The following is a 16,306-nucleotide window of genomic DNA, read 5'->3' as shown; positions in this document are numbered from 1 at the left end:
TGGACAGATCTTTAAAAATGAACAATATTCATGACGGGCAACAATATACACACATATGGGATATGGTTTTTTTAAGGCTTTCTGAAATTCAGTTCACCTGAAAGTGATAGCTTGGATGGGATTATCCTCTGTATCTTCAAGACTACGAAAATCAAAAGGTTCATTTTTCATTTCTGTGATAGCACTATTTTTGTCATATGGGGGGAACTCACAGTGATATAGAAAACCAGCATCATAGCCACCCTGGAAAAGAAATAAAGAACATAAAAGGTAGTATTTGAATATAAGATACATATGGCCACATGAGGACTTTTTTTTATTATTAGTTCAAATTTTAAAACCTAAAATAGATGTCTCAAAACATCTATTTTTATATGATTTCTATGATTATAAAGTTTTATAAAGTATCTCCATTGTCTTTTTACATGCAACTATATGATTATACAATAATAAAACATCTTACAATAATTTGCTTCCGCTTAAAAGTGGAAGAGATATCTCTTCTGACTACCTTCTTTTTATTTCAAGTATTATTCTGCATTTAGTGTTTAGTAAAGGGTTTTATGGGTCATGGTGTTCAGAACTAGTTTTGAGTCTAGGGCATTGCTCTTCCCCTAAGGCAGTTGCCAGTTCTGTAAGTGGCAGCTGAGAGGTTTAGAAGCTCAGCAGAGCAATGTGTTGTCTCATGCACTTAGGGAGAGGGAAAGAAATTGCAGGGTCCCCCCAGGGAGGAGGAGCCACAGTAAATAAACCTTCCAGCAGGCTTTCCATTGCAATCCTGGAACACTGTACACTACATGCGTGAGTCTCAATCACTGAGTAGATGAAAGTAATCTAGGATTTCTAGCTGCTTTCCAGAACCAAAAATAAATTTCCAGGAGACAATGGCAACATATAGATTCTCAAGCTATAGCTTTTCACATACAAGGTCAATTATTAAATTTAAAAAAACTGGGCATACTAGCTAAGACAAGACTTGATTGAAAACCAAAAGCCAAACAGATTATAGTGGAATGCAAACTGGTGCATTCCAGGCAGGAATGGCAGCCACCCTGAAGCCAGTATGGAGGTTCCTTAAAAAGTAAAAATAGAACTGCCTTACAACCCTGCAACTGCACTACTCAATATTTATCCAAAGAATACAAAACATAGTGATCCAAAGGAGCACATGCACCCCAATATTCGTAGCATCAATATCCACAATAGCCAAAGGGTGGAAAAAGCCCAGATGTCCATCAGATGAATTGATAAAGATGTGATATATGTATATAATGGAATATTATTCAGCCATCAAAAGGATGAAATCTTACCATTTGCAATGATGTGGAGGGAACTAGAGGATATCACTCTATGTGAAATGAGTCAGAGAAAGACAAATACCATACAATTCTACTCGTATGTGGAATTTAAGAAACAAAACAGATGAACATAGGGAAAGGGAAGGAAAAGTAAAGTAAGATAAAAACAGAAAGGGAAGCAAACCATAAGAGACTCTTGACTATAGGAAAGAAATTGAGGGTTGCTGGAGGGGAGGTAGATGGGAGGATGGGGTAACTGGGTGATGAGCATTAAGGAGGGCACTTGGTGTTATATGCAACTGTTGAATCACTAAATTCTACCTCTGAAACTAGTAATATGCTATATATTAACTGAATTGAATTTAAGTAAATTTTAAAAAGACAAGCAGATCAAAGAAAAAGTCATGAGACATTGGTTGATGTGTTTACAAGATGGACTTCAAATAATCATGATTAATATATTTAAGGAATGTGAAGGCAATATGGAAAATTTAAGTCATCTAGAATCTATAAAAAATAATAGAATAAAATTCTGGAACTGACAAAATGACAAATTAAAAATTCAACAGATTAGTTTGAAAGCAACTAGACACAGCTAGAGTTATGGAGCTGGAACAGAGACCAGATAAAGTAGTCATACCAAAGCAGGAGAGAGAAAGAAGTATGGAAAATACAAAAGAAAAAAAAATAGACTGGTGTGTTTGTAAAATACACATGGGACATAGTGATAAGGGTTAATGTACATAAAACTGGAATCCCAGAAGAAACAAGTAAAAAGATGGGCCAGAAACAATACTGTGGTAGAAAATGGCTAAGAATTTTCCAAAACTGAATAAAACTATGCTGGCATTCAAGAAATGCTATGAGCACAAGATAAATATGAGGAAATAAAACGCTTTAATACAAAATCTTATAATCAGCCAGAGAAAAAGACGTAGTAGGTTTCAAAGAAACAACAATAAAAAGACGCAGCTGGTAGAATGGAAGGCAAAAGAGGATTAAAAGATATCAAAGTTTGAAGATACCCAGCAAAAAATATAATTTTTAAAAAGGCAAAATGAAGGCAATTTAAGACCCTCAAGAGCCCCCAAAATGAAGAATTTGTCATCAGCAGATATACACTAAATATATATATATATATACATACATATATATATTTTTAGGCAGAAGATTCAACTACAAAGAAATAGGAGGGAATTAACAGTAATAAAAAGGATAAACCAAAATTATATCAGCACTATAAAACTATAATAAAATACCTCTTGGAGATACAAATATACATATATAAAGAAAACAGGACAATGGAGAGGGGCAGGATACACGGCATTAATGTGCTCTAAGATCTTTTTTCTTTGGAATTTTAGAAGAATAAATTTATATCAAATTATATGAAGTTAAAGGTGCATAATAGGACCTTTAGGATCATCTCTAAAAGGAGGAGTGGAAGGGAAAGAAAGAGAGGTTTAAGGAAAAATTTTAAGTCCTAGAGCATGTTTATGTGCTGATGATAAGAATTTAGTAAACAGGGCAGCCCTGGTGGCCCAGCGATTTAGAGCCACCTTCCGCCCAGGGCGTGACCCAGGAGACCCAGAATCAAGTCTCACGTTGGGCTCCCTGCATGGAACCTGCTTCTCCCTCTGCCTGTGTCTCTGCCTCTCTCTCTATGCCTCTCATGAATAAATAAATAAAATCTTAAAAAAAAAAGAATTTAGTAAACAGAGGGAAGTGGATGATACAGATTAGGTGGTTTATTGCAGGAATAAAATACTGAAGGATGTGAGAGGGGTCAGATCAAGAGGCCTTTGGGAAAAGTGTCCTTAGACAGTCGCAGGAGACCATTCATCAACTGGAGTAATAGGCAAAGCAGACAAAACTTGTATGGGTTGGTCCCCATAGGGTGTTGGATCTGTTGGAGACAAGGCAAGGAAAATCTATTTTCTCAGTGAAATGTGAGAGGAGGTTATCATTAGAAAGTGAGGGAGCATGCAGCTTATGTGAAGGAAGAATTAAATCAGAAATTTAGAAAGTGGCCAAGTGAACATGGCTAGGTGGTAGAAGGGGCCTGCAGGGTGAGCGTGTTCTTGAGAACTGTGGTCAGGACTTCACAGTGAGACCAGTTTTCCATACCGTCTACTTGGTTGTAGGCAGAGTTGGCAAATAGTTGCATTCAGCACTCAGTGTCACTACCTCTGTAAACTGGACCTTAATCTTGTGTGCTGGTGGAGTTTAATGGTTAAAAGCAGGGACTCTAGACCCAAACTGCTGGAGTCCAGATCCTGGTTCCACCTCTCATTAGTTATATGACCCTGGATAAATTACATAACCTCTCCATGCCTTGGTTTCTTCTTATGGAACACATAAATTATAAGAGGACTTCTTTTATAGGGTGGTTAATAAATCACTTTGAATGCTGTCTGGTACAGAATAAAGAGGTTGCCATAATCAGCAAATAAAAATACAACATGCTCCGTTAAATATGAATTTCAGAAAAAAAAAACAAATATCCCTAGTGTAAGTTTGTGTCACGTAGTATTTATCTGGCAACCTGAAGAATAAGCACTAAATGGGTTTGTTATACCAAAATTTTTGCAGGTGTGTTTCAAGGATGCTAGAACTCTATTACATTGTATTACAGTTGTTTCTATGCCTCTCTCCCTCTTGAAATGAAGAAATTTCCTGAGGGCAGGAACCATGTCTTACTTATCCCTTCACTCTTAAACCCCACACAATAGTAGCCAGAAACAATGGTTTCATAAAACAAAGACAAGGGACACCTGGGTGGCTCAGTGGTTGAGCATCTGCCTTTGGCCCAGGGTGTGATCCTGGGGTCCCGGGATCGAGTCCCACATTGGGCTCCCTGCATGGAGCCTGCTTCTCCCTCTGCCTGTGTCTCTGCCTCTGTGTGTGTGTGTGTGTGTGTGTGTGTGTGTGTGTGTCTACCATGAATTAATAAATGAAATCTTTTAAAAAATAATAAACAAATCAAGGTAAAGGCACTAATAAATGGAGTTCTAAGGTGCCTCCATCACTATTTTCTATCCTCTTTCTGCTTGCCTCTTTAGAAGTTGCTAACGAAGATGTATTTCTAGGAAAAGTGGAACAGGGGAGAAGCTAATTGCTCATTACTCCTTGTAGCAACAGTCCTTGGCTGCTCAGTGTCCTGGTCTGGCCAAAGATCTGGGATTGGTTATGAATTAACGGTAATCTTTCACATACAGGCATACCTTGGAGATATTGTGGGTTTGATTCCAGACCACCTCAATAAAGCTACTATTGCAATAAAGTGAGTTAAATGAATTTTTTGGTTTCCCAGTGCACATAAAAGTTGTGTTTATACTGCAGCATAGTCTATTAAGTGTGTAGTAGCATTATGCCTTAAAAAACCAATGTACCTACCTTAATTTAAAAATACTTTATTGCCCAGAATTTCTAACCATAATCTGAGTTTTCAGCAAGTCTTAATCTTTTTGCCAGTGGAGGGTCTCACTTCAATGTTGTTGGCTGCTGACTGATTGGGGGTGGGGTGTGGGGTGGTTGCTGAAGGTTGAGGCAGCCATGACAATTTCTTGAAATAAGAATAACTTCATTGTTAGGAAGTTTGCTGCATCAGCTGACTTTTCCTTTCAGGACTTTCTCTGTTGCACACAATGCTGTTAGTTCACATTTTACTCACACAGCAAAACTGCTTTCAAAATTGGGGTCAATCCTCTCAAATCCTGCTGCTGCTTATCAACTAAGTTTATGTCATTTTCTAAGTCCTCTTTTGCCATTTCAACAATCCTCACAGCATCTCTGCTAGGAGCAGATGCCGTCTCAGAAATCACTTTTTTGTTCATCCAAAGAAGCAACTCTTTATCTGTTAAAGTTTTATCATGAGATTGCAGCAATTCAGTCCCATATTCAAGGGAATTCTTGTTCTGAATTCTAGTTCTCTTGCTATTTCTACCACATTTGCAGTTACTTCTACCATTCAGGTCTTGAACTCCTCAAAATCATCCATGAGGGTTGGAATCAACTTCTTCCAAGAACTCCTATTAATGTTGACATTTTGACCTCTTCCCATGAATCTAGAATGGTAAATGCCTTCAGAAAGTTTTTCAAATGACTGCCCAGATCTATTAGAGGAATCACAATCAATGGCAACTATAGCCTTACAAAATGTATTTCTTGGATAATAAGACTTGAAAGTTTAAATTACTCCTTGATCCACAGGCTGAAAAATGATTGTTGTGCTAGCAGGTTTGAAAACATTAATCTCATTGTATGTTGCCATTAAAGCTCTTGGGTGACCAGATGTGTAGTCAGTGAGCAGTAATATTGTGAAAGGAATTTTTTTTTTTTGAGCAGATCTCAACAGTGGGCTTGACGTATTCAGTAAATCATGTTGCAAACAGATGCACTGTCATCCGGGTTTGTTGTTTCATGTATAGAGCACTGGGAGTTAGATTTAATGTAATTCTTAAGGGCCAGGATTTTCAGAATGGTATATGAGCATTGGCTTCGACTTCAGTTGGCAGCTGCATTTAGCCCCTGATAAGAGAGTCAGGCCATTCTTTCAAGCCAGACATTGATTTCTCCTCTATGGAAGTCCTAGCTGGCATCTTCTTCCACAGTAAGACCGTTTCATCTACATTGAAAATCTCTTGTTCGGTGTAGCCACCTTCAAGAATTATCTTAGCTAGATCTTCTGGATAACTTGCCGCTGCTTCTACATCAGCACTTGCTGCTTCACCTTACATTTCTGTGTTATGGAGACAGCTTCTTTCCTTCTTTTCCTAAACTTCATGAACCAATCTCTGCTAACTTCCCATGTTTCTTTCAAAGCTTCCTCATCTCTCTCAGCCTTCATAGAACTGAAGAGAATTAGGGCCTTCCTCCGGATTAAGCTTTAAGGACTGTTGTAGCTGGTTTGATCTTCTATCCAGACCACTGAAACTTTCTCCTATCAGCAATAAGCCTGTTTTTCCTTCTTAGTATTCATGTGTTCACTGGATTAGCACTTCTAATTTCCTTCAAGAAATTTTTCTTTGCTTTCACAACTTGCCCAAGTGTTTGGCCCAAGAGGCCTAGCTTTGGATCTGTCTTGGCTTTTGACATGCCTTCCTCACTGAGCTTAAATCATTTTTAGCTTTTGATTTCAAGTGAGAAACATAGGACTCTTGCTTTCAGAACAATTAGAAGCCACTGTAGGGTTATTAGTTGGCCTAAATTCAATATATTTTTTTTAATCTCAGGGAATAGAAAGGCCCAAGGAGAGGGAAGAGAGGCAAGGGAATGGCTGGTTAGTGAAGCAGTCAAAACACACACTATATTTGTCATTAAGTTTGTGGCTTTAAGTTTGTCATTAAGTTTGTGGTTATGGTTCATGGCTCCCCAAAACAATTATAATAGTAACGAAGATCAATGATCACAGACCATCATAACAAATAATAATGAGAAAATTTGAAATACTGTGAGAATTACCAAAATGTGACACAGAGACATGAAATGAGCCAATGTTGTTGGAAAAATGATGCCAATAAGATTGCTCAACATAGGATTGCCACAAACCAATTTGTGACAATCAACAGTATCTGTGAAGTGCAATAAAATAGGGTATGCCTGTATTACTTTTATGTCAATTATTACTTTTTTGGTTAATGGAGCTGATATTTGTGACAAATTTATAATGAAGGAAATCTTGCTTTGCAATTGATCAATGTTTTATGATAGGAAAATATATAATTAGAGGATATGTTACAACATTGTGACAGTTCTTGGTGTTTGTCTCCCTGATATCCATTTTTCTCTTCTTATTAGTCAAATCCCATTTATTCATAATAGCAATGTGACCATCTAAAAACAATAATCTTCAGGACACCTGGGTTGGCTCAGTCAGTTAAGCATCTACCTTCAGCTCAGGTTATGATCCCAGAGTCCTGGGATGGAGCCCCAGATCAGGCTCCCTGCTCAACAGGGAGTCTGCTTCTCCCTCTCCCTCACCCTCCCTTTCTGCTCATACTCTGTCTCTGACTTCCACTCTCTCTCGAATAAAAAAATATATATATTTAAAAAGAGTAATCCTCCCAGACTTCCACATGGCCACACAGCATAGTTGCAAATAACAAAATGCAAGCAAAAGTTTACAGGATAGTGTGGCCATTATTTTCAAAATGTCAATTAGTTTTAAAATTTTAAAAACAGCAGAATCGACTGGAAGAACCTTTATCCTTTGCCCTTCTATCTTTTATTCTTCTCCCCTTTGACCTCCCGGAACATGTATGATGGTTATAGATAATTGCAGATATAAGTAGACATAAAAGAGATATTAAGATAATATAAAAATTGTAATTCACTTTCATTCTTCAAAATTTACACTTTCAATAGTAGTTAATAAACCGTCTTACCAGAAGAGTTAGAAAGTAAGAATGTGCTGGAAAATCATGATTATAAACTATATTTGATTAAGGCTGAGATAAAAATAATGTATTACAATATTACTCACCAAAGAAACCCAGAACTTCCCCGGCTCAGAGTAAAATCCACAGAGGATGTGACAGGGGGTTGATGGAATAAAGATTTCAGGTAATGGCTCCTCTGCCTCTACCTCTTCCTCTTCTGCGTGGAACTCCTTTTCTCCATTTCCTCCCATCTCTGCTGCTAGCTGCTTCCTCCTTTCTTCCTTCTGCTTCTCCTTCAACTCCTTTAGTCTCTTTCTCTTTTCTATTTCTATAAATCGCTTTTTCAAGAGACATTAAGAAGATATAAAAACAACTGTAAACCATTCATTCGTGGTGGTTCCTTCAAAGAAAGTGGAAGGAAGATAGGGTCCCAGAAAAACTCACAGCTCTGATGTAAAATAATGTCATTTAAAAATGATCATCAATTTGGAGATGTATTTTATCACTAACATTTTCAAATAATTTCTGTATTCCCCCCTTCAATCCTAGTTTTATAAAACTTATTTTCTTATTTTTTTTCTAATAAAGAAGTTAAATAAAGTTTCTCCCAGAGGCTATCACTGTCAGCCCACAAGTTAGGTAGATCAAAATAACTCCTGAGGAAAGTTGTTCCTATTTTTAATAATACTATGAGTTAGACCCCATCATTTCTTTCAAATGATTATTTCAAAAGCCACCTAATACTGGGATCCCTACCTCCCATATTTTATCTCTTTGTTCTTTTTTATCCCTCATAATTATCCTCCTAATTTATATGATCTCATCACAGCAACCCCTCCTCACAATCTCACAGTGGGAGGGGTGATTGAACAGCTTCTGTACAAGAAAACAGAAATGAAGACACAGCAATAAAGGGAACCTCCATCCCCAAATGCTGTGAGCTGCAGTGGGCGTTGAAAGTACTGAGAGAGCAGGAGCAGATCTGCCTGCCCTGGGACACAGGATAAAAAGGCCAAGGTTTAAAAGAGCAACTAGTAAAAGAACCAACCTTAGAATCACCAAACGGCAGGGAGCTGCTAGAAATCTCTGCAGGTCAGAAGGGCTGGTGAGCACCATTGTTTATGCTCCCCCTCCACCATGAGAGTATAAATGGGGGAATCAAGGTCTGGACACCCTCCCCGGCCTACCACATCAGTGAGCCCTAAGCACCTAGCCCCCACTAACCCCAGCAATCCCATGAAAGAGGATCCAGGGAGCTATACACCAGGACACTCCTGGATAGTGCTCACTACAGTGCCAGGTGTCACACCAAGGTGACACAGGTGCAAAGCATCCCTGAACACTCCTGGTCTACACCAGTTTTGCCTCAGGCAGCTTACTAGAGCACCCCCAACACAGTGCTCTGGGACCTTCTGGCTGATGCCTGCTTTGGCCCCAGCTATCCCACCAGGTTGCCTCATGTACACAACACAGGCCTCCATCAGCTGTGGCTTCCATTACCCCTCAAGGACAGTCCCTGTGCTGCACACCCAGGGAACCTACAGCTTGTACTCATTTTACTTTCATCTGTCCTGTCAGGGTGCCCTCAGTGTGGAATGCTTTTAAACACCCTGGCTTGTACCCATTTCCACTTTAGCTGTCCTGCTAGGGTATCTTCTATATGAAAAGCTCAGGGACTCTCCAGCTTATATCCACTTCAGCATCAGCTGGCCTGACGGCATCCCTGTATAGTATGTGCTTGGACACCCTGGCCTGTGCTGGCCTGTACTCGTCACCACATCAGGTCACCCCTTGGATGAGCGTCCCAGGACACTCCAGCTTGCACTGACTTAAGCTTCAGCTAGTCTGCCAGGGCACCCACTCCACATAGAGCTCCAAGATCCTCCAAACCTGCATCTAATTCAGTCTTAGGTGTCCTGCCAGGATGTTCACTGCATGAAGAGCCCCAAGAACCGCCCCCCCCAACTTGCACCCACTTTAGCTCCAGCCATCTCACCAGGTCAGCCATAGTACAGAATGTCCTGCAACCCCCAATCACACCAACTGTAGCTCTAGCCAGCCAGAAGTCATCTCCAAGTATACACAGGGGAGACCACACACAAGACCATTCCTTCATATTTAGGAGAAGTAGCTATTCCACCTCATTCATAGAAACAAACATGAAAGTCAAGAAAAATTAAGAGACAGAGGAATACATTCCAAAAGAAAGAACAAGAAAGGGGCAGCCCAGGTGGCTCAGTGGTTTAGTGCCGACTTCGGCCCAGGACCTGATCCTGGAGACCCGGGATCAAATCCCACACTGGGCTTCCTACATGGAGCCTGCTTCTCCCTCTGCCTGTCTCTCTCTCTCTCTCTCTCTCTCTGTCTCTCATGAGTAAATAAATAAAATCTTTAAAAAAAAAAAAAAAGAAAAGAAAGAACAAGACAAAACCTCCAAAAGAGAACTAAATTAAAAAGGAGATAAGCAATAGGTTTAATAAAGAGTTTAAACCAATGATCATAAAATGCTCACCAAACTGGAGAAAAGAGTAAAATAACTCAGTAGGGCTTCAACAAAGATGTGGAAAATATAAAAAAGAATCAGAGATGAAGAATACAATAACTGAAGTGAGTGGGGGGGCAGAACTACTAGAGGGAATCAACAGGGTAGTAGATACAGAAGAATGGAGAAGAGATCTGAAACATAGGGTAATGGAAAGCACCCATACTGAACAGCAGGGGGAAAAAATCAGGATAAGTTAAGAGATCTCTTAGACATCAAGCCAACAAACATTCACATTATAGGGGGGTTCCCGAAGAGAGAGAGAATGACAGGAAGGGGCAGAAAACTCATTTGAAGACATGGTAGCTAAAAACTTCACTAATCTAGGGAAAGAAACAGACATCCTGGTTTAGGAAGCACAGAGAGTTTAAAACAAGATGAACCCATGACACATAATAATTAAAATGTCAAAGGTTAAGGATATATAGAGAATTATAAAAGTAGCAAGGAAGAAGCAAAAAGTTATGTACAAGGGAAATCCAATAAGGCTATCAGCCAGTTTTTCAGCAGAAACTTTGCAGGCCAGAAGGGAGTGGTATTATATATTCAAAGTGTTGAAATGAAAAACAAAAATCAAGAATACTCTACCTGGTAAGGTTATCAAATTCAGAATAAAAGGAGAAAAAGTTTTCCAGACAAAGAAAAATTAAAGGAGCTTATCATCACTAAACTGGCCTTCCAAAAATGTGAAAGAGATTTAAGTAGAAAAAAAAGGCCATAATTAGGAAAAAATTATGAATTAAAACATGTAAAATATGACATATACATAAAATATGGAAGGGGGAGTATAAAAAATAAGTTTTTTTATAATGTGTTTGAACTTAAATGACATCCACTTAAATATAGACTACTATATACTTAGGATGCAACATATGAAACTCATAGTAGCCACAAGCCTATACTAGATACACAAAAAATGGAGGAAAACACCCAAGCATGACACTATACACTGTCAATCACAAACAAAGAGAGCAAGAAAAGGAGGAACCAGGAAGAACTACAAAAACCAACCAGAAAACAATTAACAAAATGACAATAAGTACATATGTAATTATTTTAAATGTAAACGGTCTAAATTCTCCAATCAAAAGATAATAATTTTTTAAAAGACTTATCTATATGCTGCCTACAAAAAACTCACTGCAACCCTAAAGATCCATACAGACTGAGAGTGAAGGGATGGAAAAAGATATTCCATGTAAACGAATGCAGAAAAAAAGCTGGGGTAGTAAAAGTCCTATCAAACAAAATAGACTTTAAAATAAAGACTATAAAAACAGATGGAGAAAGACATTATATAATGACAAAGGGATCAATCCAACAAGAGAATATGACAATTGCAAATATCTATGTGCCCACCATTGGAGCATCTAAATACACAAAGGAAATAGTAAGAGATATAAAGGAAGAAATTGTCAATACAATAATAGTAAGGGACTTTAGCACTTCGTTTACATCCAACATAGATCATCCAGGCAGAAAATCCATGAGAAAATAGTGTGTTTGAATGACACATAAGACCAGATAGACTTAATATATATAGAACACTCCATTCATAAACAGCACAGTATACATTTTTTCAATTGTACATAGAACATTCTCCAGGATAGATCATGTCAGGCCACAAACAAATCTCAGTCAATTTAAGAAGACTGAAATCATATGTTTCTTTTGCAATCACAACACTATGCAACACTATACAACACTATGAAATTAGAAATCATGGGCCACCTGGATGGCTCAGTGGTTGAGCATCTGTCTTTGGCTCAGGTCATGATCCCAGGGTCCTGGGATCAAGTCCCATATCAGGCTCCCTGCAGAGAGCCTGCTTCTCCCTCTGCCTATGTCTCTCTCTCTCTCTCTCTCTCTCTCTCTCTCTCTCTGTCTCATGAATAAATAAATAAAATCTTAAAAAAAAAAAAACCCTAGAAATCACAAGAAAAAAAGTGGAAAAACTACAAACACATGGAGGCCAAACATACAGCCAATGGGTCAATGAAGAAATCAAACAAGAAATGAAAAAAATACGTGGGAGACAAACAAAAATGTAAACAATTCTCCAAAAGCTTTGGGATGCAGTGAAAGCAATTCTAAGGAAGAAATTTTTCAACAGTACAGGCCTATCTCAAGAATAAGGAAAAGTTCAAATGAACTACCTAACCTGACATGTAAAAGAACTTTTAGAAAAAGAACAAAGTCCAAGGTAAGAAGGAAGGAAGGAAATAATAAAAATTGGAGCAGAAATAAATGGCATACAGACTTTTAAAAAATAGAAAATACCAATGAAACCAAGAGCTGGTTCTTTCAAAGGAAAAACAAAACTGATAAAACTTTAGCCAGACTCACCAATAAAAAAGAGAAAAGATCTAAATAAATAAAATCAAAAATGAAAAAGTAACAAACAACACCATAGAAATACAAGAATTATAAGAGAATATTGTGAAAAATTATATGCCAAAAAATTGGACAACCTAGAAGAAGTGGATAAATGACTAGAAACATACAATCTTCCAAAACTGAATCAGGAAGAAAGAGAAAATCTGAACAACCAATTACTAGAAATAAAATTGAATCAGTTATATTTTTTAAAAACTACCAAAAAACAAAGCCTGGGACCAGATGGATTCATAGGTGAACTCTACCAAAAATTTAAGACTTATTACTTCTCCTCATCAAACTATTTCCAAAAAATGAAAGAGTATGGAAAGATTCCAGGTACATTTTAAGAGGCCAGTATTATCCTGATACCAAAACCAAAGACAAGAAGAAAGAAGGAAGAAGAAGAAGAAAGCTATAGGCCAAAATGCTTGATGAACATAGATACAAAAATCCTCAATAAAATATTAGCAAACCACATTCAATAATACATTATCAGGATCATTCACCATAAGCAATGGGATTTATCCTTGAGATGCAAGGATGGTTCAATATTCACAAGTCAATGTGATACACATTAACAGAACAAAAGATAAAAATCATATAATCTCAATTGATGAAGAAAAAACAAAATTCAACATCTGTTCATGATAAAAATTCTCAACAAAGTGAGTTTAGAGAAAAAAAATACCTCAACATAATAAAAACCATATGTGAAAACCTATGGCTAATATCATACTCAATAGTGAAATAGCTTTACCTCTAAGATCAGAAATAAGATGAGGATATTCACTCTTGCCACTTTTATTCAACACAGTACTGAAAGTCCTAGCCACTTCAATCAGATGGGAAATTAAAGACATCCATTTTGGCAAGGAAGAAGTTAAACTGTATCTATGTGTAGATGACATGATACTATACATAGCAAACTCTAAAGACTTCATCAAAAAAATTAGAAATAATAAATGAATTCAGTCAGGTTGCAGGACACAAAATTAATACACAGAAATTAGTTATGTTTCTATATACTAAGAATGAACTAGCAGAAAGAGAAATTAAGAAAATAATTTTATTTGCAATTACACCAAAAGGAATAAAATACCTAGGAATAAAATTAACCAAAGAGGTGAAAGACCTATATTCTGACTATAAAACATGATGAAAAAAACTGAAGACAACACAAACGGAAAAATATTCTATGCTCATAGATTAGAACAATTAATATTATTAAAATTTCCATAGTGCCCAAAGCAACCTACAGATTCAATGCAATCCCTATCAAAATTACCTATTAAAAATTCTGTAATTTTTATAAAACTGGAATAAATAATATTAGAATTTATATAGGACCACAGAAGACCCAGATAGCTAACTCAGTCTTGAGAGAGAAAAAACAAAGTTGGAAGTATCACAGTCTCAGATTTTAAGATATATTACAACTGTGGTAATCAAGACAGAATAGTACTGGCACAAAAAAATAGACATAGATCAATGTAACAGAATAGTCCAGAAATAGGCCCAATTTATATGTTCACTTAATCTATGACAAAGGAAGTAAGAATATACATGGGGAAGAGTCTCTTCAACAATTGTGCTGAGAAAACTGGACACTGGAGTGCTATATGCAAAAAAAAAAAAAACTGTGCCACTTTCTTATGCCATATGTAAAAATGAATTCAAAGTGGATTGGAAACCTAATTGTGAGGTATAAAACTATAAACCTCCTAGAAGAAAACATAGGTAGTAATGCCTCTGAGATGGGTTGTAACATTTTTCTAAATATGTCTCCTCAGGCAAGGGAAATAAAAGCAAAAATAAAATATCAGGACTACACCAAAAAGAAGAAAGAAGAAAAGAAGAAGAGAGAAGAAGAGAGAAGAAGAGAGAAGAAGAAGAGAGAAGTAGAGAGAAGAAGAAGAGGAAGAGGAGGAGGAAAAAGAAGAAGAAGAAGAAAGATTTTGCACAGCATAGGAAACCAAGACAAAAGGCAATCCAGTGAATAGGGGAAGATATCTGCAAATAATATAGCTGGTAAGAGATTAATAGCCAAAATATATAAGGAACTTATACAACTCAACACCAAAAAAAAAAAAAAAAATCCAATTTTAAAAATGGGCAGAGGACCTAAATAGACTTTTTTCCAAGAAGACATATAGACAGCCAACAGACACATGAACAATGCTCAATACTATTCATCAGTAGCAAAATGCATGTCAAAACCACAGTGAGATATCACCTTACACCTGTCAGAATGGCTAGAAGCAAAACAGCAAGAAATAAGTGCTGGCAAGGATATGAAGAGAAAGGAACCCCTGGGGCAGCCTGGGTGACTCAGCGGTTTAGCGCCGCCTTCAGCCCAGGGCCTGATCCTGGAGACCCGGAATCGAGTCCCACGTCGGGCTCCCTGCATGGAGCCTGCTTCTCTCTCTGCTTGTGTCTCTGCCTGCCTCTCTCTCTCTCTCTCTCTCTCTCTCTCATGAATAAATAAATAAAATATTTAAAAGGAAGGAAGGAAGGAAGGAAGGAAGGAAGGAAGGAAGGAAGGAAGGAAGGAAGGAAGGAAGGAACCCCTGTGCATTGTTGGTGGGAATGTAAATTGGTGCAACCACGGTGGATAGCAGTGTTGAGATTCTCCAAAAAATTAAGAAGGTAAATACCATATGATCCAATCATGTCTCCTGGGTATCTACCCAAAGAAACCAAAAACACTAATGCAAAAATATATACCCCCCCCCCATGTTTACTGCAGCATTATTTACAACAGCCAAGATATGGAAGCCACCCAAGTGTCTGTTGATGAAGGAATGGATAAAGAGGCAGTAGTAGACATACAAACATCACTCCACCATAAAAAAAAAAAAAAAAAAAAGGAAGAGATGCGGCATTCGGACAGCATGAATGGACCTAGAGAGTATTACACTAAGTGAAATAAATCAAATAGAGAAAGACAATTACCATATGATTTCACTTAAATGTGGAATCTAAAGAAACAAATCAACCAACCAATGAACAAAAAGCAGAATCAGACCCCTAAATACAGAGAACTAATAGTTGCGAGATGGGAAGAAGTGGGGGTTAGGCAAAAAAGGAGCATGGGAGATACCGGCTTCCAGTTACAGAGTAAGTCACAGGAATAAAAGTGCCATATGGTGACAGGTGGCAGCTACACTCGTGGTGAACACAGCATAACGTGTAGGCCTGTTGAATCACTATGTTGTGCCGCTGAAAGTAACGTAACATTGTGTGTCAGCTATACACCAAGAATAAAAATTTCTTCAGAGAACAGGTGGGGAAAACAGAATAGCGACAAAGGGCCCACGATGGATCTCAATTGTCTAGAATTAAACTGAAACCTCTTGGATGGTATCTAAGGAGCCCGAGGGTTGGTCACACATTTCTTCCACATTCCTCCAACACACTGTGTTCCTCATTTTCCATTCTTCTTTTTCTGAAGATATTCCATTCTGTTCTTCATTTTCTGAAGACACCAGAAACTCTTACAACTCTGCCTTCCCTCAGGATGTTATTCCAGTCCTTATCGCCTTCCTCTCCTTTCTCATCCTCTCAAAAATTCTTCTCTCTCTCTCTCTCTCTTTTTTTTTTTTGGTAATAAATGTCCCTTCTATGTAGTCATCTTTGATCCCCTTTCACCCCTCCATCAAAATCATATATTTGTTTCACTCCACACCCCTAAAATTATTCTCTTTGTA

At 37.7% G+C, this 16,306-nt stretch overlaps 1 protein-coding gene across 11 annotated transcripts in view; it reads right to left on the bottom strand.

Annotated features, from left to right (window-relative positions):
- The window catches only part of CFAP44 (cilia and flagella associated protein 44), a 126,439-nt gene that overhangs the window by 64,988 nt on the left and 45,145 nt on the right, over positions 1 to 16,306 (bottom strand). For all 11 annotated transcript variants that reach the window (XM_077884497.1, XM_077884492.1, XM_077884500.1 and 8 more), the window contains 2 exons: positions 7,783 to 8,016; positions 98 to 243 (listed from right to left, as the gene is read on the bottom strand). In XM_077884497.1, coding sequence (XP_077740623.1) covers positions 98 to 243; positions 7,783 to 8,016 — 380 coding nt within the window. The remainder of the gene's footprint in view (positions 1 to 97; positions 244 to 7,782; positions 8,017 to 16,306) is intronic.

Source organism: Canis aureus, chromosome 35, assembly GCF_053574225.1.
Source record: "Canis aureus isolate CA01 chromosome 35, VMU_Caureus_v.1.0, whole genome shotgun sequence".
NCBI lineage: Eukaryota > Metazoa > Chordata > Mammalia > Carnivora > Canidae > Canis > Canis aureus.
Note: the sequence above shows the minus strand (reverse complement) of the source record. Positions and strands in the feature narration are given on the sequence as shown.